The 21,828-nt window shown below is 49.3% G+C and overlaps 1 protein-coding gene across 5 annotated transcripts in view; it reads right to left on the reverse strand.

Annotated features, from left to right (window-relative positions):
* The window catches only part of PPP6R1 (protein phosphatase 6 regulatory subunit 1), a 1,952,116-nt gene that overhangs the window by 867,101 nt on the left and 1,063,187 nt on the right, over positions 1-21,828 (reverse strand). For all 5 annotated transcript variants that reach the window (XM_069638194.1, XM_069638176.1, XM_069638186.1 and 2 more), the window contains one exon: positions 10,624-10,709. In XM_069638194.1, coding sequence (XP_069494295.1) covers positions 10,624-10,709 — 86 coding nt within the window. The remainder of the gene's footprint in view (positions 1-10,623; positions 10,710-21,828) is intronic.

The following is a 21,828-nucleotide window of genomic DNA, read 5'->3' on the forward strand; positions in this document are numbered from 1 at the left end:
CTGGCGAACCTCTGGCACTTGGAGTTTGTCGCTGTCGCAAACAGGTCGATATGGGGTTTGCCCCATCGTTGGAAGAGTCGATCCACTTGGTCCTGGCGTTGTTACCACTCGCGGCACGAGCGCAGCTCCCTGCTGAGTGAGTCAGCGAAGGTGTTTTTTATTCCTGCCAGGTGGAAGGGTACCAGAAACATACCCTGGGAGACGGCCCAGTGCCACAGATCCTGGGCCTCCTTGGATAAGGCTGGTGATCTGGTTCCTCCCTGCTTCCGGATGTAGAACATCGTGGTGGTGTTGTCGGTGAAGATCCTCACCACCTTGCCCTTGAGGGACGGGAGGACTGACCTGAGGGCCCAGAACACCGCCCATAGCTCCAGTATGTTGATGTGGAGCGGCCTCTCCTCCGGGAGCCAAAGGCCTCTCGCGTGAGGATCTCCGGTGTGTGCTCCCCACCCCTCCAGGGAGGCATCCGCCGTCACTGTCACCTGGTGTACTGGGGTCTCAAAGTCTGTGCCCACCGCGAGATACGCGCGGTTGCCTCACCACCGAATTGCTTGGCGGAAGCCCTCGTCGAGCGAGATCTTGTCCTCAAAACTGCCCGCCGCTTATAGCCAATGGGCGTCGAGGAACTCCTGTAGAGGACGCATCCGAAGCCTGCACCGGCACCCCAAATAGATGCATGAGGACATCATTCCGAGAAGGGACTTGATGGCCCTCACCTTGGCCAGCGGCGCTGCACCTTGCCCAGGATGGCCTTCGTCCTTTCCTCCGACAGCGAGGCCAGTCGCACTACTGTATCGAGCTTGGCTCCCAGAAACAGTGCGACCTGCAACGGAACCAGGTGGGATTTGGGGAAGTTGATGGAGAATCCCAGGTCCGTGAGCAGCCAGACAGTCTTTGCTGTGTATTCGATGGCGATTTCCCTTGTTCCTGCTCGGATGAGCCAATCGTCCATATAGGGGTAGACGTGGATCACCTGCAAGCGCAGCTACGCCGCAACTGGAGCCAGGCAATTGGTGAATACACTGGGCGCCGACTTCAGTCCGAATGGGAGGGCCTTGAGCTGGTAGTGCCGCCCTTGGACTACGAACCTGAGAAACCTTTGGTGTCCTTTTAGGATGGGGATGTGAAAGTACGCATCCTCCAAATCCAACAACAATAGGAAGTTGCCTTCCTCCAGCTTGCCCAGCACGTGCTGGAGGGTGACCAACCGGAACTTCTGTGCCTTGATGTATTTGTTTAGCCGACGCAAGTCCAGGATGGGACGCCATCCTCCCGTATTCTTTCTGACAAGGAAGTATCTTGAGTATACTCCGGAGCCCCAGAGCCTCTTTGGGATGAGCTCGATGGCTCCCTTCTTGAGCATCGCCCTTACCTCCAACAGCAGTTGAGGGACATGATTTTCCTTCCTGGCCACGGCAGGAATGCGCGGGCACTCTTTAGAAATCCCACAGTGTGCCCGTGGGCCAGGGCATCCAGCACCCAACGGTCGGTGGAGATGGACTCCCACACGCTGACGAACTTCGTCAGCCGGCCTCCCACCGGGGTGCTTCAGTGGGGGCCCGACGCAACGGCCGGTTCAGTCTTGCTTGGCGGCGGCCTTGCCGCCTTGGCCTCCCTAGCGACGACGGTGAGATCCCCCTGACTTGCTCGTCCCCTGTAGGCTTTTTGCGACGAGGAATGGGCCGCCTCACGGTATGTGGAGGAGCTGCCGCCAAACCCTTGTTTGCCTCCGAAAGGGCGGCCGTCCTTGCTGCAGAACTCCCAAGGCTCGAGCCGTCTCCGTGTCGGCCTTGATGGCCTGAAGGGACTCATCCACTGTCTTCCCAAACAGATTGTTCCCGTCGAATGGGCATGTCCAAAACTTTGGCTTGTACGTCTTGGTGGAAATCCGTCGCCTTGAGCCACCCCTGCCGGTGAAGGCAAACGCTGTTGCCCAACTGGCGGAAACTGGTGTCGGCAATGTCGGTGGTCACCGTTATGGCGTGGTCCGACTCCACCTCACCCTCCTGTAGGATAGCCAGGGCCTCTGCCCTCTTGTCGTCCGGGAGGAAGTCCAACAGGGGGCGATCTTGTACCACAACTCCCTGTCGTAGCGGGCCACAATCACTAGGGCGTTGGCCGCCGTAATCGTCGCCGCAGACGAGATGGCTCGTCGTCCCTTGGCATCTAGCTTCTTTCTCTCGCCGTCCGGCAGGGAAGTTGAGGTTGAAGCCGATGCCCCCCACGCTTTCTTCTTGGCCGCTGCAGAGACGACCGAATCCGGGGTCGGTTGTGCTCTAAGGCACAAAGGGGCGCCGTCGGGGACCCGGTACTTCTTCTCGTACCGGTCCCTCTTGGCAGGCGTCGTGGACGGGTTCTTCAGGAGAGCAAGTCCCTCGTCCCAGATGTCATCCAGCAACGGCACCGCAAAGACAGTCTTCCTCTTGGCCTCGCGCCGTTGGTAGAGGAAGCCTTCCTTCTTTTCTTCGGGGCAGAGCTGGAAAAGCTCGGACGCCCTGGCAATCATGGCATGGAAGGAGCCAATTTCGTCGGGCGGGGATGCCCGAGGAATCTGCGACGGGAGGTCAGTCCCGTCGTCACCACCGTCATCATCCGTCCCCGTCGTGGCCGAATTTGTTCCCGTGTCATCCCTCGAGACCGGAGGAGGAGACAAAGGCTGAGAGGGCCGTGAGGGCTGAAAGGGCAGGGCTGGATGAATCCTCTTGTTTGGAGGGCTTCCCGATGGACCAGGTTCAGTTGGGTCGTCCATCAGGGGTAGGGGCAATCTCGTTCTTATCCCCATGCATAAGGCTTGATTGCCGTCAAAATGGCCGCCGAGTTGTCCTGTGGCTCGGGCTGCAACAGGCGCAATGGTTGCTCCTCCTCCACAGGAGCCTCGTCATCGCCACCCTCGCTCTCGTCGTCCCCCTTGTCGAGATCCCTCCCGTGGGACCGGGCCTCTTCCAAATTCTTGTCGAGTCCCTCTTCGATTTCGACCAGCTCCTCCTCAGAGACTGTGTCCGTAACGGCCACCACCCCCCCTCTTTTTCCACCGGGGTCTCACGGGGGTCTTCTCGATGGGCTTAAAAGAGGATTCCCTCCGCGGAGGCAGGGAAACTCTGGGCCCGAGGTCGCGTCCACTGGGGTAGCCTCCAAAGGCTTTGCCAGGGCCACAGCGACTCCCTCAATAGAGGCCTTGGCCGGTTGAATGAAGGCCTTCACCACCTTAGGCGCGCTTGAGGCCTTCACCGTAGGGGGAGGGTCACCGCCTCGCTCCCCTTCGGCCGGTTCCTTCGAGATCGACCGGGGCCTCTCCAGTAGCTTAGCCAGGTTCTCGGATTTTCTTTTCCCCGAGCCAGAGCGTTGGCTCGTGGTTGATGGCGTCGCCCTGCCTGGCAGCCGAGGAGCCCGACCGTTCGGCGCTCCCGGTGCCCGCGGTGCTTTGCCTTCTGTTGGGCCCCCGTCGCCGGGGCGCCCTCACAGGACTTAGAAGACCGCTTGGACTTCAGTTGGCGAGATGGGTCCGACGATCCCTCATAGTCCGATTCAACATATTCATGCAAAACCCACAGTCCTTCTCCATGTTCGTTTTGTCCTCGTGAAGACAGTAGAGGCACCTCGAGTGCTCATCCTCCTTGAACACATTCTGTAATCCGCATCCAGGACAGTTCCTCAACAGCTTGGACCCGGGTGTCGAGCTTCCTTTCTCCTGGGCCATGTCCGCGGGGTAGGCCTCAGAAACATCTGGAATCCTCCAAGAAGCGTAACTCGGCGAAAACTTTACCCTTGAGGGGTGTAGAAAATTCCGAAACGGGTCCCCGTTGATTGGAAGTAGAACCGGTGGAGCTTGAGGCTCGATTGACCGAAAAAATTAGATAAAACTCTTTGAAAAAACACCAAAACGCAGTAAAGCTCGAGAGCTTTAGCACGAGGACTCCAAACACTTGAACGTGTGGTAAAAATCTGAGGATGGCTGCCAGGGGCAGGGCTTATAGAGAGGGCAGTCATTGGCTGGGGACAGTATGACCCAGAGACCAGTGATTGGTTACTACTAAGAAAGACGGATCAGAAACGAAACCAATACTGATTTTTTCTCTACCAGACTGACGACGGGGAATATTCATGAGCATGTGAATCCACGCCAGACCCCATGCTGGAGAAGTCGGCTTTTTCCCGGCAAAGCCTCTGGTCAACGGCTGCCAGCATGGCATCTGCATTGGATTGACGAAGGTGCAGCGAGGCATTGGAATAAACCTTCTTTCCGTAAGCCTCCAAGATCTCCTCCTCCTTGCCTAACAGCGGTGAGAACGAGGTGGCCGAGAATGACAGGCTTTGAGTAGAGTGACACCGAAGAGTGCGGCTCAGGGTGTGCCGGCAGCAAGAGTGGATCCCCCTCCATTTGCCTATACTTGGTGTTGAGGCGGTGATTGATAGGCGGGGCCGAGTAGGGCTTAAACCACCCTTTTTCGGCCAAGGCGACAACTTCTTTCTGCATCAGGATCCGCTTGGGTTGAGGAAGCCCCAAGTTACGCTGCCAAACCTGCGAGACGTTCATGGAATGCCTTGGCTGACGAAAGCGTATCAGGGTCTTCTTCCTCGTCTGTGTCCACCAGGGTGTCCGGCTGGTCCGGAGTGGGTGGAGGAGTGCTGGGCGCTGAGGGCTGTGGTGAGAAGACAGGAGCCGGAGGCTGGTGTGGAACCGCCTGAACTGTGGGAGGCAGGGGAAATGGAATCGAAGGAGCTGGCAAGGGCAGCAGCGCTGGAGCCATAGGAGGAATGATTATAGGCGCAGGCGGAGGGGCCGGAGGGAGCATGTCCCTGATCACAGCCCAGAGGATGACCCCCCCCATCTGAGAAGATCTCATGAGTGCGAGGAACTTTTAAAAAAACCTGTCCTCACAGGTCAGTGGGGTGGCAGGTGATGTTGACGGGTTAGCAGGCGGCTGCTGGGCCGGTGCATACTCCTAGCTGTCTGCTGTGTAAACCTGCTCTGTGATGCTGATGGATAAGCTGTAGGCCACGTACCTGGTTGACACCAGTCCTACCTTTTAACTTGTTCTCCCACCTGCTCCGTTCCAAGGGGCGGTATCGGACAAGCGGCCATCTTGTCAAGCTGCGTGCCACGTGCCAAAGTCGTGGTGCTTGGCTCACTGGGCCCGGCCTCCACCAGGACTCTTGGCGGTGGATCATGAGACCTAATCTGCACCTCAGGACGGAGCCTGGTAGGCGTATTGCTCTCAGCGGTATCGCCGGTAGTGCTGCGTGACGACGGCCCCTCAGACATCTGGCTGGTACTAGGGCATAGCCCCTCGGGTGTACACCTGGTAAAAGAACCTTGCCGTCGCTCAGCACCGTCTCCAGAAGGATCTGCAGACCACTCGGCATGGCGCCCGGTAACTAAGCTAGCCTCAGTACCTGTGCTAGTGTAAGAACCTGAGAGGTTACTCCCGCTCTGGCGTTTCCTTTGGAAGGAGTCGCCCTTGCGAGGAGCGCTCGAAAAAAGCGGCCCTCCTTTGGGCCTTGACTTATGTCTGACAAAGTCCTTCAAGTCCTCTGGAGGTGACCTCTCGAAGAGCTCCCTCCACCTAGCTATCCTGCTCTTCAGAACACGCGGTGCAAGCGTGTCGCACGCAGTACAACCCTCCCAGCCATGGTCGGGGCCAAGGTAGCGGAGGTAAAGAGCGTGGGAATCCCGCTGAAGTCGAAATGCGCCGGGGAGGAGCGTGGCGCCAGAGGACCGAGTATCTGATTGATAAAAGAAGACAAAGACAGATTAAAGTATCCGGGGAAGAGCGCGTGGTATTATATGGCCGAAGCAAAACCCAGGAGGGCCTGTGAAAATTGTCCTGTTCCCTTCAACACGGAAAAGGGGACTGAGGATTGGCGCCGGTGGGTGGAGTCAGGGGAGTGCATGCCACCAAGGGCCACGCGCCTCTAAATTTAAAGAGGGAAAAGGGCTCCCAAATCAGGACATATAGGTAAGCATCCTTCAGATCCAGGGAGCAGATCCAGTCTCCCCCACACAGTGGGCCTCATTACACGGTACGTGGTAAGGGTTTACCAGTACCGGTAAGGGCACCGGTACCGGTAAACCCTTACCACCTTACTACGAGGTCCCTTTGCGGGACCCGACCTTAAAGGCTGGTGTAGACCAGCAGTTAAAGTTGGGAGCCGCAAAGGGACCTTGGTGCTAATTACGGTACCGTAATTTGCTGTACCGTAATTAGCTCCTTCCCCATTCCCATTGAGCCCTATGGGGCAAAAATGGGAATGGGGAAGGGCCATGGAGAAAGGGGGAATTACCGCCCCGCCAACCTTGGAATGGGGTGGTAATTCCCCTTTCCTCCATGGTGGTACCGGTATGGTACCGGCGGCAACCATGGTGCTAATAGCACCATGGTTTACCGCATAACGTGTAATGAGGCCCAGTGTCTTCGCAATGAGTGCTGGGGTAAACATCTTGAACTGTTGAAGGGTTAGGGAGGTTCAAGGATGAAAGGTCTAGAACAACTCTCAGGCCAGCCTGGTTCTTTTTCTCTATGACAAATATACAGGAATAGAAGCCCATGCCTCGCTGTGAAGCTCGAACCTCCTCCATCGCCAGACTCGCAATGAGCGACCGTATTTCCCCCAAAAGAGTTGCTGTGCCAATCTGTTGGCGTGCAGGGGAGGAAAGATGAAACAGCAGACGGAAGCCCGAGGACTTAGCTGTTTGAGAGCAATTTTTCTTTTTGTCAAGCTCCTTGCCTGGATGGAGTGAAACAAGTCCTCCACCCCCCCCCCCTCAAATGGCAGCTCTAGAATGCACTCCCGCAAATCGTGGTTAAACTTGTTCGCCTTCAGCCAAGCTGTCCCCCTTTAGTCGGTGGCGACACAGATCGCTATGCCCACTGTGTCAATGTGAGCTACTGTAGACTCCACGATATCCTGGCCACTATTTTCGCATCTACCAACCCTGCCTTGAACCTCGCCTGACTATGTGTGTGGAGCACCGTGAGGAGGTCCGCTACATCCCGCCAGCGCTCTGGGATCACCGCTGCTAACATGGCATCAGCGTTGGCCTGGCACAAGTGGAGTGTAGCATTAGAGAATATCTTTCTGCCATAGCATTGCGATTAAGAGCACATTGAGGCCGCAGCTATAACAGAGGAAGAAGGATGGGGTTGCACAGATAGTAAGTGTGAGTCCCCTTCCACCTGCCTATACTTGGCGTCTAGGTGCATATTTGTAGGTTGCGTGGAAAGAGGCTTCGCCCAGCCCCCGAGAATGGTGCCCATTTGAGGCGACTTCTTGAGGGTGAATAACTTTTCAAAGAACACATCCTTGTTATGCTGGTGAAGGGCTTGGTTGCATGGGAACAGGACCCTGAAGCTGTGTATGCTGTTGTGTTCTTGTCCCCCCTTGTCTCACTAAGCCGGAGTCTTGTGTATTGCCCCTGCAGATGTGGTTGGGTATGAGGTGGACCAGGTAATAGTCATAGTCCAATCCCACCTCAATGTGCATTACCATGTCTGCGTGCCAGAGTGGGGAGGCGGAGGATGCAGTGCAATCTTGGCTGGCCGGGCAGCCATTTTGTCATGCCCAGCGCCACGAGCCTGCTGCCCGACGAGATGGGACCAGTCTCTGCCTGCATGCTTAAGAACGAAGGCTCTGACCTCCCCTGCACCTCAGGTAAAGACCTGGGAGGCTGTGTGCCCTCGGCCATGACGCCGGTAGTGCTGCGTATAGGCACCCCCTCGGGAACGAGCCCGGTGTTAGAGCAGAGCCCCTCAGCGAGATACCCGGTACTAGAGCCTTGCGGCCCCACAACGGTGGGACCGGGAGGATCCTGGGACCCCTCGCCCTGTTTGCTGGTAGCTCTCAGAGCCTCCGTCCCCTGGCTGGTCTTAGGACCTGGAAGGTCCCTCCCGCTTGGCTGCTTCCCAGGTAAGGAGTCGCCCTTGCAGAGGGTTGGGGAGCACAGGGCACCTTATTTTAGGCCTGGTCTTCCTCCTTATATATGTCTTGATGTCTTCTGGTGGTGATCTGTCAAACGGCTCCCTCGACCTGGCTAAGCGGTTCTTCAATGAGCGCGGGGTCAGTGCGTCGCACGAAGACAAGCCATCCCAGCTGTGGTCGGGGCAAAGACACGGGAGGCAGAACGCGTAAGGATCCGACATGGGGAAGGAACCCTCACAGGCCGGACACCTGCTGAAACCCGCCATCGCCCACATGCGCTGGGGAGGAGGGTGGCACCAGAGGACAGAGTATTACTCTGATAATTGCAATGTAGAAAAGGGAAAAAAGAAAATATCCCAGGGAAGAGCGTGTGGAATTACAAGGGCAGAGGCCTAACCCAGGAGTGCTGTTGAAAATCGGTCCTCACCCGTCAATGCGGAAAAGAGGACTGAGGACTAGCACTGGTGAGCAGAGTCATGGCCGCACCCCCACGGGCATCTAAATTTAAAGTGGAAGACAATTTTTTATGGTGAAAAAGGTTCTGTTTCCCATCCCTAGCGAGGGACACCCCATACAGTATGTAAGAAAGGGGGCGGGACGTAGGAGTAGGATGTGCACTTGTGGCAACAGGTGGGAGAGTGGGGAGTCGGGGCTGGTGCAATTTGAGGGGCGGAAGGTGGTTTGCTGGAGAGGAGCGCACAGAGCCCTACAGGACTGGCATGTAGTACATCCACAGAATAACATCACACTAGCCATGCCCACGAACAAAATACACAAACAATGCCAAGATGGCATTTCAAGTCACAAGTGGGTTAGGTTACTCTTAACTAAAGTGGTCTTGCATTCTGTAACTTCTTCCACTTTTGGAGATCCTTTACGTCTTAAAAATATACTGCGTTGTCCTTACTTGAACTCTCAACAGCAGAGTTAAAAGGCTCATCAAGGACTATCCCTGAACTCTTCAGATTGGTGAACATTACTGAAACAGCCAAGTCAATAGTGAATGTCTACATCTTTATGAGTGGTACATATTTGTAATGCATATGTTTCCAAATGCATGAGTGTGTGTGCATCTGGCTCCTACCCCAGATTCCACCAGGAATGTTTGAAAGCTAGCAAATCTGCTTTAAAAGTGACGGCTCCAGTTTGGAGATTACAGGATGGACATGGTGACAGATGCACACAGGATGGCATGTCAGCCATGCATGGAAAATTCCTAAAGTACAGATGAATTATGAGAACAATTGGACATGGAAATCTAGTGGTAACAGAAAAAAAGACTTCACCTTTAGGCTGGCAGGTACAGATTTCTTTTCATTTACTTCTAACTGTTGAAGGCTACTTGGGAGTGAAGGACTGGTAATCACATAACATGCATCAGATCACAAAGGTGAGCCTTGAACAAGATCTTTAAGGTGGCCTGACAATTCGGGCAACTAAGTAACTCAATTCACTTTTAAATAATACAATTTTTAGTCCTTTCTGGAATGTATTGGCATCAATAAATAGGATCACGTTAATGTGGAGATCTGTGACTATTTATAAATACAGACTGAAACAAACATTAAACAACCGCAACTTCAGCTGAACTGTTGTACTATTAAAACCGCCAGATTAGCAGAAGTGACACAAATTATTAAGTGCTACAATAACATCAGTATGCAAAAATGTATTTTCGTGAGCTTTGGAAATCAGTAGATTTCAATCAAATGTAAAGAAGCCTGCTAGATGTATTCTCTCCCTTCAGAATAATTGAAAACAATGGGAACAAATATTTCCTCCTACTAATACACTTTGCCCTCATTTCATTCAACAAAACATTGAGACCCACCAAATAGCAACGTTCCAAAATATTTTGTCCACAACAATTTTGTTTTCCCACTTGGACTCTAACTTGCCTAACCATTAGATTTACCTCTCAAGTACACGAGTGATTGATACAAATGTACTGAGAGAGTTGCTGAGCCTAGATTGGGTCTTGATCATAACTGATTGTATGACCCAGGTAGCCCTTACTGTAACCTGCATCTGATGGTACCTAAACTTAGTTCTATTTTGGATACCAGCTGCAATTGTCTGCTACAATTGTCTTGAACTTCAAGAATTTTCCTTTTCTTTTCTATTCTTTCAATTTATGACTTTTGATTTCAGTGTTATTTGTTTCACTTTTGTGACTGTATAGATCATGTATATTTAGAAACTGTTCTTTTAAAATGTTATACTTGTTTCAAAGAATAAAATATGTGAAATTGATACAAATGTGAAATATTTAGAATTGTGTGTTCTAGCTCGCGAAGCTTAGAGAGCCAATACGAGGACATAGAGGTATGTGTTACTTAGGAACACATGTTGCTGGCTCTTTACTGGACAGAGAGCCCATATGAGGACACCACACCAGGTGCTAGTTATACACACCTTCTAAAGAGTGGCCTCTTCATCAAATAACCACTTCATGAGACAACATGCAGTGACTACGACCACTGTTATAGCCCCTAACCTTTGTTCCTGTTGGGACACTTCTTTGTTGTATGCTTGTTTCCTCCCACTAATACAACTCCCTGCTATTCTCTGCTTTTCATTCCCATTAAAATGTAAGCAAATGAACGTCGATTTCAATCAACACAGTTGAAGAACATATAGCATTACTACTGCACATCTATTTAACTTAGAAATTGATCACACATTCCAGAAAACAGAATTGCTTACCAAGTCAATTGTATTCTTCTTATTGGTTTCTGAGAGGGAACCAGATGTAAATGTCTCCCACTGAACCTGTTCATTCTCTGGCAAGTCTGGAAACAGAAAATTACTTTCAGATTTGTTTTTATACAGCCCGACGGTGAAAGGTGTGAAGAGACATGTGCTTAGTGGGAGAACATGTGTCCAAGTAAGATCAACATTCTCTAAATGGGTAAGGGTACCAGAGCAGTCAGGCTTCACTCTTAGGAGGGGATAGGCTTGTACCAATGACAATTGGTCCCAAACACAATAAATTACAGCACATCTAGTTTAACTGTTATAATATATATTTATGAGATATGTTTTCTTGTACAGTGTTAGCCAATGGTAATATAAAAAGTGTTGAGCCAAAAAGTCAACAAGATGATACATTTGCTAGGCTAGCAAAGTCATTTATTTGCACACTTTCATAATTTTCAAATTACTTCATCAGGCATAGGAAGAGAATGAGCCTTTTGGAATAGTAGGGCAGCTCAGTGATTCACCTCTGGAATGGCTCATCTGTTTGTGTCTGCTTCCGATTGGTTTCCTTCACAAGTATCCTATGTTTCAGAAGTTCCCTCCCTCATTAAGCTTGGGATAGAAAATGCAGCAAGTCACTTGTGGACACTTGTATTTGCAAAAATATTAAGGGTGTTGGTCACATTTTCAGTATTGTCCTCCCAGAAGCCCAATAAGGAGGGGGGAACCATTAGTCATGTTTTGGCATTTTGGCTTGTGATGGATGGTGCGAAAAGAATCCTGCCGTATTGAGAGTGTGCTTCTCTACATCTCCGGGATGGAGGGGGGTTGCATCAGAGAGGACTTTGTCATTGAACAGGAGCACTAACCAGCCTGGGAAGCTTATGGGACTGGGCTTTTAAAGAGCTGGTAGGGCTTAGGCAGGAATTAGTCCAGCAACATAACACTGCACTAGAGAAGTAGATGGGCCGGGGACGTGAGAGTCAAGTGTCTGTAAAGAGCCATAGAAATTTTATAAGAAAAACAGGTCTCTCGGTTTCGAACCGGGGCTCTCTATGGGTGCAAAGAATGGGAATTTTTTATTCGGTATAGTGACTCATGAAGCAGTGATGTCTATTTAAACCATTTTCAAGTGTATTGCAAGTCTGCATGCATTTGTATTCTTATGCTTTTCGTGCATTGTCTGTTCTAAAGTTAACTTCCAGCACTGCAATTTGGAAGTCATTGAGGGTGCGATTTGGTTAAAAAAAGTGCGCACAGATGAGCATGTCCTTACTTGGTTGCTTAAAGTTTTGTACAAGTAGATTCAGCTGCTTATGTAGTTGCTGATCAGTTTCCCCAATGTAACACCCCCTGCCCCCTCCAAGGGACATTTCATACACATATACACAACACTGCTGGATGCACATGCGAAAATTCCAGTGATGTTATAATCCTAACACGCCTGGGGTATCTTGATTGTATCTGAACTGTGAATATGTGGACAGATCAGGCATATTGTCATTGCGTGGCTTTGTTCCATTTTGTGTGCGATGCAGTTGTAACTTGCTACTTATTATTTCTCTGTGAATGGCTAGCTGTCTGAAAGCTAGGAGGGGGGATTTTAGGGAAAACCCTCACACAGTCCATCGTTTATCAGGATTGCTTGAAGTTCTTTAACAATTTTGTGAAAGGTTTGTAACTCTGGATTGTCGGACAACTAGTTGCACCCGATTTTGTGCTTCTCTTGCTCTGTATTCCAGGAGGTTGCTGAAGGGGATCCTCATTTGCCTAGTGGATTTATTCTATTCTTACTGGTCTTCAATCTGGTTTTCAATCTTTTCACTCGACAGAAACTGCTTTTTTGTTGTTCTGTGACTCACTACTCTCTGCTCGGTACTCGAAACATTGGTCTCTTAATTCTACTTGATTTTTCTGCTGCTTTCGACACCATGAACCATGCACTGCTCCTTTCATCTTTTGGTTTTGCCGGTTCAGTTCTTTCTTGATTTTGTTCGTACTTCTCAATCGCACGTACTCTGTCTTGGGCAGGCTACTACTCTGCCACTGTTCCTCTTCATCGGGTACCTCAGGATTCTGTGTTGGGACCCTTTCTTTTTTTCTCTCTATACTTCCCCTCTTGCTTCGATTATCTTGGCTTTTGAAGTGTCCCATCATTTCTATGCTGATGACACCAAACTCATCCTGTCCTTTTCTTCTTTTACTCCTTCCATTCATGATACTTTGTCATCCTGCCTTTTGGCATTTCAATCTTGGATAGCTGATCACCATTTTGTTTTATATTCTACTAAATCAGGAGAACAAATTACTTATTCCTGGTAATGTTCTTTCGACTGGATTTTCCTCCCATGTATTCCTCATCTTAAAGACAAATCGTACCAGCGTCAGCTGCTTTGGAAATTTTGCAGAAGAGGGTGCTGTGCAACGGCGTTGAATCAATGTCCCTCAAAGGCCTCAGTCCACTCTTGAGGCAAATCATCAACAGTATACGTAGCACGCACTGCGCCCGTTACTTCAGTTCCTAGTATTTTGTTTACAGAATACTCAACATTCGCAAGATCAAAAAGAGACCAGGCCCTCAAGAAGCGAAAGGTGTAATGCACAGAAAGACTACTGAAGGGTAGGATGGGAGGTGCGATGAGTAATACGTGGGAGGAACATCAGTCGAAAGAACATGAGCAGGGTTAAGTAATTTGATCTTCAAATGGATTGTGTCCTCCCAAGTATTCCTTATCTTATGATAGCCTCCCAAAGCAGTATGGTATAGGAGGAGGAAGTACGAGTTTTTAAGGTGTGTCATTAATGCTGTGAAGTATAGCCTTTCAGAATCCTGGCTCGTCTCCCGATGCAGAGTGTAGACAATAGTGTTTCGTAAAGGTATTTAGCGATGACCAAGCAGCTGCCGCACAGATGTCCTACACCGGCACCCCCCTTTGAAAGGATGAAGTGGCCACGTCCCTTGTGCAATGAGCTTGCAAGGCGACAGGGACATCCATACCAGCTAGACAAAAGCACTCGGTTATGCATACAATTATCCAACGGGATAAAACTTGCTTTGTAACTGCAAGATCCAGTTTGGCCCGGTGTATCCACAAACTGATCATCTTGCCTCAGGTTTGCAATACAAGAAATATAAAAGCTTAAAGCTCTTTTGTGGTCAAGTCTGTGAAACCTTTCCTATTCCTTACCAGGATGAGGAGGAAGGTAAAAAGTTGGCAATTCAATTTTCTGAGATAGGTGGTGTCAGAATTTCACCTTCGGCAGAAAAGTAGTTCTGACTCTTAGTAAAACGTATTCCTTATAAGAGGTTGTACATGGTGGCTTACACGATAAGGCCTGCAACTCGACCCTGCGAGCAGATGGTATGGCCATTAAAAAGATGATTTTCAATGTAAACAACCTTAATGGACAAGAATGAAGTGGCTCAAACGGAGCACACATGAGGAATTTTAATACTAGATTTAAATTCCAAACGGGAACCACAAAAGGGACTGGAGGGAACACATTTGTGAGCCCTTTCAAGAATTGGATTACAATAGGTATTTTAAAGTAAGATGTCTGCTCAGACGTGCGCTTTAAAATAGATAGCACGGCCAAATATCCCTAGAGTCCCAGATTCGCCAGATGCAGTAGGAATGATAATACCATATGTGTGTCACATAGAAAAGAATCCACATTCTTCTCCCAGCTGCAGAACTTGTTCCAATGGCAGCGATACAGATTTTGTTGCGGGCCTTCTGGCCGAAAGCAAAATCTCCATCACGTCTTCCGGGAGGTCCCAATACTTATATCTCAACCTCTCAGAAACCATGAGTGAAGGTTTAGAGTCTTGACCTCTGGATGGAGAACCCTACCCCACTCTTGCAAGAGAAGGTCCTCTCTTTGCAGAAGACAGATTGGATAGCAGATGGACGGACATGTCCTGAAAGTCTGGGTACCACGCCGTTCTGGGCCAATCCAGAGCAATTAGGATTATGGATTTCCTGAACTTTCAACCTCCTGATCAAACGAGGAATGATGGGGACTGGAGGAATTAGGTACAGGAGTGGAAACTCCCAGTGCACTACGAATGTGTCGCCTAGAGTTCTTCTCTGAGGTAATTCCCCATTGCAAAACAGCTTTCACTTCCTGTTGATACTGGACATGAACAGATCTACTTGAGGGGTTCCTCAAAGGGCGAAGCACTCTTGAAGAACTTCCTGAGCTAGTTCCCAATCATGCTCTGCCTACTCAGGGTGTCCGACCGCCATGTTCTCCTCTCCAGCTAGGTGAACTGGTGATAGGAGATTCCTTCTTGAAGTGCCCAGAACCAGAGCTGCATTGCATCTCTGCACAGGGGTAGTGACCCTACACCACCTCTCTTGTTGAGGTAGTACATGGCCACTGTGTTGTCCATCATTATCAGGACATTCTTTCCACGTACTGCTGTGTAAATAAAGGCCTTCATCGCCAGTCTGATTGCCCTCAGCTCCAGAAGGTTGATGTGTAGTTTGGGCTACAGTGGAGGTCAACGATCGCTGCATATCAGATCGTTGGCATGAGCTCCCCACCCTGTGGGTGAGGCATCTGCAACTAGGGTTATAACCGGCAATGGCTGCCAAAAGATTTCCCCAAGTGAGGATATCTAGTGCAACCCTGCTCAGAACTTTAAGTAGATCTGAAATATTTTACAAAAACAGACCACTGGGACCCGAGGACCCACTGGAGGGATCTCATTCTCAGATGAGCCTAAGGCAGCAGAAAAATGCAGGATGCCATGAGGCTGAAAAATGCAGAATGCCATGAGGCCGAAAAATGCAGAATGCCATGAGGCCGAAAAATGCAGAATGCCATGAGGCCGAAAAATGCAGAATGCCATGAGGCCGAGCAACCTCAAGAAATCGTAAGATGCAGGCATTCTGAAATCTGGTGACCATCTGCTGACTGTGCTGCGCCCTCCCCTCGGGTCGTGAGGCTGTCCCAGAGGACACATCCCAGACCACTCAGATGAATTGGAGCTTTTGGGAAGGTATCTTGAGGAACTTCTTGAAATTGAGGGAGAAGCCAAATCTATGGAGAAAGTGGCAGGTGATGCTGAGATGTTCCAGGACCTGTTCGGGAGAATGGGCCCGATCAGCTAATTATCCAGGTAGGGATAGGCGTGAATTCCCCCCTTTCCAGAAATTCTCTGGCAACACTCATCAACTTGGTGAAAACCCTCGGGCGGAGGACAGCCCGAACGGCAGAACTCGAAACTGATCATGAGAAACGCCAATGCCGAACCTCAGGTACCGCCGGTGCTTGTGATGAATAGGCACATGGAAGTAAGCAACCTGAAGGTCCAATAGTCCTTTCTACGGAGACTCCTGCTCCCTCTTTCTTCCCCCCTCACTCTGGGCATCCCTCTAGGGGCCCTGCCCCATCTCCTTCTTCTGAGGCCAGAAACCTTGGAGTCATCTTCGACGCCTCCCTTTCCTTCCTCCCTCACATTCAGGACCTTGCCAAGAAATCGCACTTTCAAACTAGTCCTTCTCAAAGGAATTTTGTCTTTTCTCAGCTCAATGTCTCCAGCGCTCTGGTTCTCTCTAGGCTAGACTACTGCAATAGCCTTTTCCTGAATCTACCCTCTTCCTCTCTACGACCCCTCCAGCTAAGCCAGAAGAGGGCAGCAAGACTTATCCAGCCCTAAAAACTCTCAAGTGGTGTCCGGTTTCTGCAAGGATCAAATTCAAATCCCTCTGCATCATCCATAATGCTGTCTGGGGCCGGGGACCATGCTATCTACAACTTGCTCTTACTCAATACTCTCCCTCTAGATCTTTGCGCTCCTCAAACTATGTGTCAAGCGCTTTGCTAAACAAAGGGCTGGTGGCTGATAGCTTTCCTCAGCTGCCTTCCTCTTGTGGAACAGCCTCCCCCTACCTCTATGTCTTGGCTGAATCTCCTCAAATTTCAGAAGCTCTTCGAGACTTTACTTTTCACCTCATCCTTCCTCCATCCTCTACACATCTCGCAGTTGCAGATATTGGTGAGATTGGTGACCATGGTCCTTATGTGTCCTTCTGGCCAATGGCCTCAATACCCAATCACATTCAGCCTCTGCCTGCCCCAGCACTTGCCTTGGCACCCACTGGCCTATGCCACTGTAGGCCTGCAATTACCTATTTATTGGCAGCTGACCTCTGCCTAGCACTTCCTCCACTGGGCACTTACATCTGCTGCTCATCCAGTGTCACTGGCACTTCTAGCACTCACCCACACTCTCTCTTCCCGCTCCAGTCTCTCTGCACTTGCACATTCTGAATGCTCACAAGGACCAGTAGCTCTGTCTTTATCCTTCAGTGTTTTGATGCTTTTTCAATCCCATTTTCCCTCCCTGTTGCACTGTGGGGGCTTTGAAACACAACTGACTTGCTGTATACGGGCCTAACAAATGCATAATAAATAAAATGATCCGTCCATTCCTGAAGCTGGAGGGCCTGAAGCATCTTAGAAAGGGTAACCATTTTAACTTGTCTTTTGTGAAGGCCGCATGAAGTAAGACACAACCAACAGACTTACAATTCAAAATAAAATAATGCATTAAATGAAATGTTAGGAAGGTAGAAGGCTTAACCTGCCCTATACAAAGGTGGGATTTCCCTACCTGAACAAAACTAAGGAAAGTCTGAGTCAAAGAGTTCAACTGAAAAGTCTGTGCGTCCAAAACCTATCCTTGCCCTCACAACTAAAACTAAACAATGTGTAGGGATGTCAATAATGAAAGAAATGGAGAACAACCTAAATTTCTGAGCTTAGTCCAGCGCTTCGCTTCCTTTTCAGCTTCCCTTCCCCAAGTTCATGAAAGTTCACTAAAAAGTGTAAAGATTTCCTTTCCAGTATTCAACGCAATACAGTTCCACGCAATCCTCGGGGCTCCCTTACCCAAGTCTCAAGCAACACTGTTCAAAAGAAAAGAGGTCTTGAGACTCGTTCCTCAAAACAGCATTTGTAGTTCATCAAGTCTCAGGGTTCCCTTCCACAAGACTTCAACGTAGCACCCTGTGGTTAACCTCACCAGTCTGATTACAGTGCTTCTCCTTGGTTTGACAACGCCTTTTAGCTTTCACGATTTAGGGCTCACTGGTCTAGGCGCAGTTGTCGGACCACACGGTCCACCCACCACAGGTCGCGCAACCAGGAACCTCACACTCTCCAGCTCACACAAGTTAATCTATACATGCTCCGGTGCACAGATGCATTCATTTGCCAAGACTCAACCTTTTGACTTTAGGAGCAGCATCACCCTCCCCTGGTTTCTCCTAGTGAGCCCCTCTGCTTTGGCCACACGTGCCACACATCTCTTGCCAGGCTTTGCCCGTGTTCCAATGTCTCCAGTCATAAAGTTCACTTTGTGGTGGTCTGGTTCATGCCCCCACAGTTTTTATACTTCTTCACAATCGTGCCATTTTCTGTATGATGCTTTTCAAATGGGCACTTTCCTCTTAGCTTCAGTTCGGCATAAGCTTTGCTCATAAAACAAATTTCTGTGTTCAATATAGCTACTTTGGCTTTGTTTCCAATTTTCATTCAGTTCGGTATTCAATATACATATATATATGATACTTTACTCACCGTAATCATATTTCTGATGCTTGTATCTGCTTAGATTCACATGCTATGCATAGGCCGACCATCTAGTGGAAGCTGCAGAGTATTACAGTTGATGTTTTCGAAACTCGAAAAGGGATGTCAACAGGGTATGCCAGTAATTCTATCCCCCTAGTGTGACGTCCACTGTACCCATGGTCCTTCATGCAGCTAGGTCCCTCAGATTGGTTTTGTTTCTGACATGAGGTAGCATGAAGTGTAGCGCGATTACAGGTGTATTAAAGCAGATAAGTATCAGATAAAGCTCATATAAACATCCAAGCACCTTCTTTCCAAGGGGAAGAAGGGTAGGGGCATGTGAATCTAAGCCGATACAAGCATCAGAAATATGATTACAGTGAGTAATGTATCCCTTCTGAGGCTTATGGAATGTGGAATCTCCTTAGATCACATGATATGCATAGATTAGCAAGCAGTGTTAAGAGAAGGTGGTGGGTTGTGAGAAGGTCCAGCGGCAAATAGATGTTTTAGAACCGCTTGTCCCACCTGTGCATTTGCTTTGGAATGAGAGTCAATGGAGTAGTGCTGAGTGAAAGTTTGTACTGAGCTTCATGTAGCTGCTTTGAAAATTGTGTCCAGAGGGACATTTGCGATAAAAGACAAAGTATCTCCTGCACCCCTAGTGAAGTGAGCTCTTGGAGTGAAAGGCAGTGTCTTGCTTGATTAAGTGCAACAGAGCTGTAGGCATCTGACTATCCAGCTGGAGAAGGCGTTCTGGGAAATGCGGTCCCTTTCTCTGCCTGATGCTACGGACACAAACAGTTTGTCTGTTTTCTGAGCGGTCTGGTCTTGTTTACATAGTAAAAGACCGCCTTCCTTACATCTGGTGTATGGCGTTTTTTTCTCAGCTGATCTTGTTGGGTTCTAAAAGAAGGCCGGCATCCCAATGGATTGGTTTACATGAAATTTGGCAATGAATTTAGGAGAAAACCTAGGTTGTGTACGTAAAACCAAATTTGTCCTTGTGGATAACAAAGAATGGGTCCTGCACTGACAATGCTTGAAGTTCACTAACTCTTCTTATGGATGGGATAGCCACTAAGAAGGCAGTTTTATAAGTAAGGTGTTTAAGACTTGACTTCTGCATAGGCTCAAAGGGAGGTCCCATGAGCTTTGCAAGTACTACATTGATATCCCAGTCTGGCGGTGGGTTAGAAATTGGAGGGTGGAGTCTCTTTACTCCCTCCATGAATGTCTTAATGACGGGGACTTGTCATCTAATACTTTACTCAGAGGTGGTGTAAACTGATAAAGCCACCAGGTGAACTTTTATAGAGTTGAATACTAACCCTCAGTCTAACAAGTGGAGCATGTAGTGACAAATGTGGGATGGACTACAGTCTATGGGGTTCATTTGCTTAGACTGGCACCAAATTACAAATCTTCTCCACTTGTCGAAATAACGGTGTCTGGTGTTTGGTTTACGTGCTTCCTTGTGGATATCCATACACCTCCGTGGTAGATTTAGATGTCCAAACTCTATGACCTCAGGGGCCATGCTGCCAAGTTCATTGAGTGAGGTTGAGGGTGTACTATTATTCCCCCATGCTGGGTCAGCAAATTGGTCTGGCACAGGAGTTTGATGGGATCGCACATCGCCAGTTTGCGCAGATGTGGATACCATGGTTGTCTTGCCGACATTGGAGCAACTAGGATGAACAACGTCATTTGTTCTGTGAATCTTTTTCCCACCCTGTTCATTGGAGGAGTGGGGGAGGGGATGAAGGGGGTAAGCACATTTCCCTGACCAGCTCATCCATAGGGCGTTCTGCTTGGAGTCTGGTTGGGGAAGCCTGGACGCGAAGTCTGGGCATTGCTTGTTTTCTCTTGTAGCGAAAAAGTCTAGCGTGGGGTAACCCCACTATGAGAAGATGTGGTCCAAGACGTTTGTGTCTAGTTGCCACTCGTGTTCCTCTGGTAGGAGATCTCTACTGAGCGAGTCAGCTAGGGTATTGCGTTACCATGGAACGTGTTGGGAAGATTGGAAAATACCCAGTCTGAGTGCCCATTTCCATATTTTCTGTGCTAGCTTGGACAGATTTGGAGAATGTGTGCCCCCCAGCTTGTTGATGTAGAACATTGCCGTGTAGCTGTCGGTTAGGATCTGTACCAACTGATTTGTCAGCTGTGCTTCGAATGCTTGAAGCACTTTGAATACCGCCAGAATTTCCAGCAGGTTGATGTGGATCTGTGCGGTGATGTGAGTCCACAGACCATGAGCTGTGAGATGAAGGTGATGTGCTCCCCATCCAGAGAGTGACAAATCTGTTGTAACTACCGCTTGCACTGCCGGATCGTGGAAGGGTTTTCCCCTCAACAGATTCTCCTTTGTCCACCAGTGAAGGTCTTTTACTAGTGTTGGGTGAAGCGACCACTAGATCGTCCCACTGACCGCATGCCCGAGACCACTGTTACGCCAACCAATCCTGCAAGGGGCACATGCGCAAACGTGCGTGTGGGACCAGGTATATGCAAGATGCCATCATGCAGAGCAAACGCATAGCTTTGCGTACACTTCACTGGTGAACAGCTTGATATTGAGGTATTTGCAGTAGCATGTTTTGGACTCTTTCCTTTGATGGAAAGACTAACCCTTCTTCCGGTTTTATGACAGCTCCTAGGAACTACTTGGTCTTCTTTGGAACAAGACTTGATTTTTTATCGTTTGAGAAGCCCAATTGGGAGAGAAGGTTTACAGTTCTTTGAGTATTTTGCCTGCAAATTTGGGAAGACTCCCCTGAAATGAGCCAGTCGTCCAGGTAGAGGTACACTGGGATTGCCTCACTGCGCAGGTGCGCTGCCACTACCGCCAGTACCTTGGTGAATACCCTTGGAACGGATGATATGCCAAACGGTAGCACTTTGAATTGGTAGTGCTGGTTTGCTATCTTGAAACGCAAGAATCTTCTGTGCACAGGGAACATTGAAATGTGAAAATGGGCATCTTTCATATACAATGTTGCCATGTAGTCCCCCCCATTTAGCAGAGGGATTACTTCTTGTAGTGTTGTCATGCAGAACTTTTGTGGCTTGCATAGGTGTTTGCAGGGCGTAGGTCTAATACTGGGCGCATTGTTAAATCTTTCTTTGGCACAAGGAAGTAGGTTGCATAGATACCCTTTGTTTACCTGGTTCACTGCGACGATTTCAATGGCATCCTTGATCAGCAGCATTGCGACCTCTTCTAGAAGGATGTGTTGTTCCTCCTTCTAGGTTGATTTTTGATGCAGGGGATTGTTTGAGGGTCGCTAAGTAACTCCACGCAATAACCGCCCGCTACGGTAGAAAAAGGTGAAGTTTGTTATAAGCCCTCCTATTGGAGAGGCATGGGATGGGAACTGAAGTGGGTGGTCATTGTTTAGGAGGTGTTGCTCCACCTCTGGAAGTGGAGGAGCTCCCCCAGCCACGAGATCTATGCTGGCCCCTTTGGAAACCTTGCAAGGCTTTTCCCTGATTATTTCACCAGGATGAGCCCTGATTTTGACCATAACCAGAACCCCTTTTCAAGATTTGTCCTCAAAACTACGAAGATTGCTTCCGCCTCTTTGGCCTGGTGGCTTATTAGTTAGCTGGCCTAATGAA

This window comes from Ambystoma mexicanum, chromosome 1q (assembly GCF_040938575.1).
Source record: "Ambystoma mexicanum isolate Mex_15411 chromosome 1q, UKY_AmexF1_1, whole genome shotgun sequence".
Lineage (NCBI taxonomy): Eukaryota > Metazoa > Chordata > Amphibia > Caudata > Ambystomatidae > Ambystoma > Ambystoma mexicanum.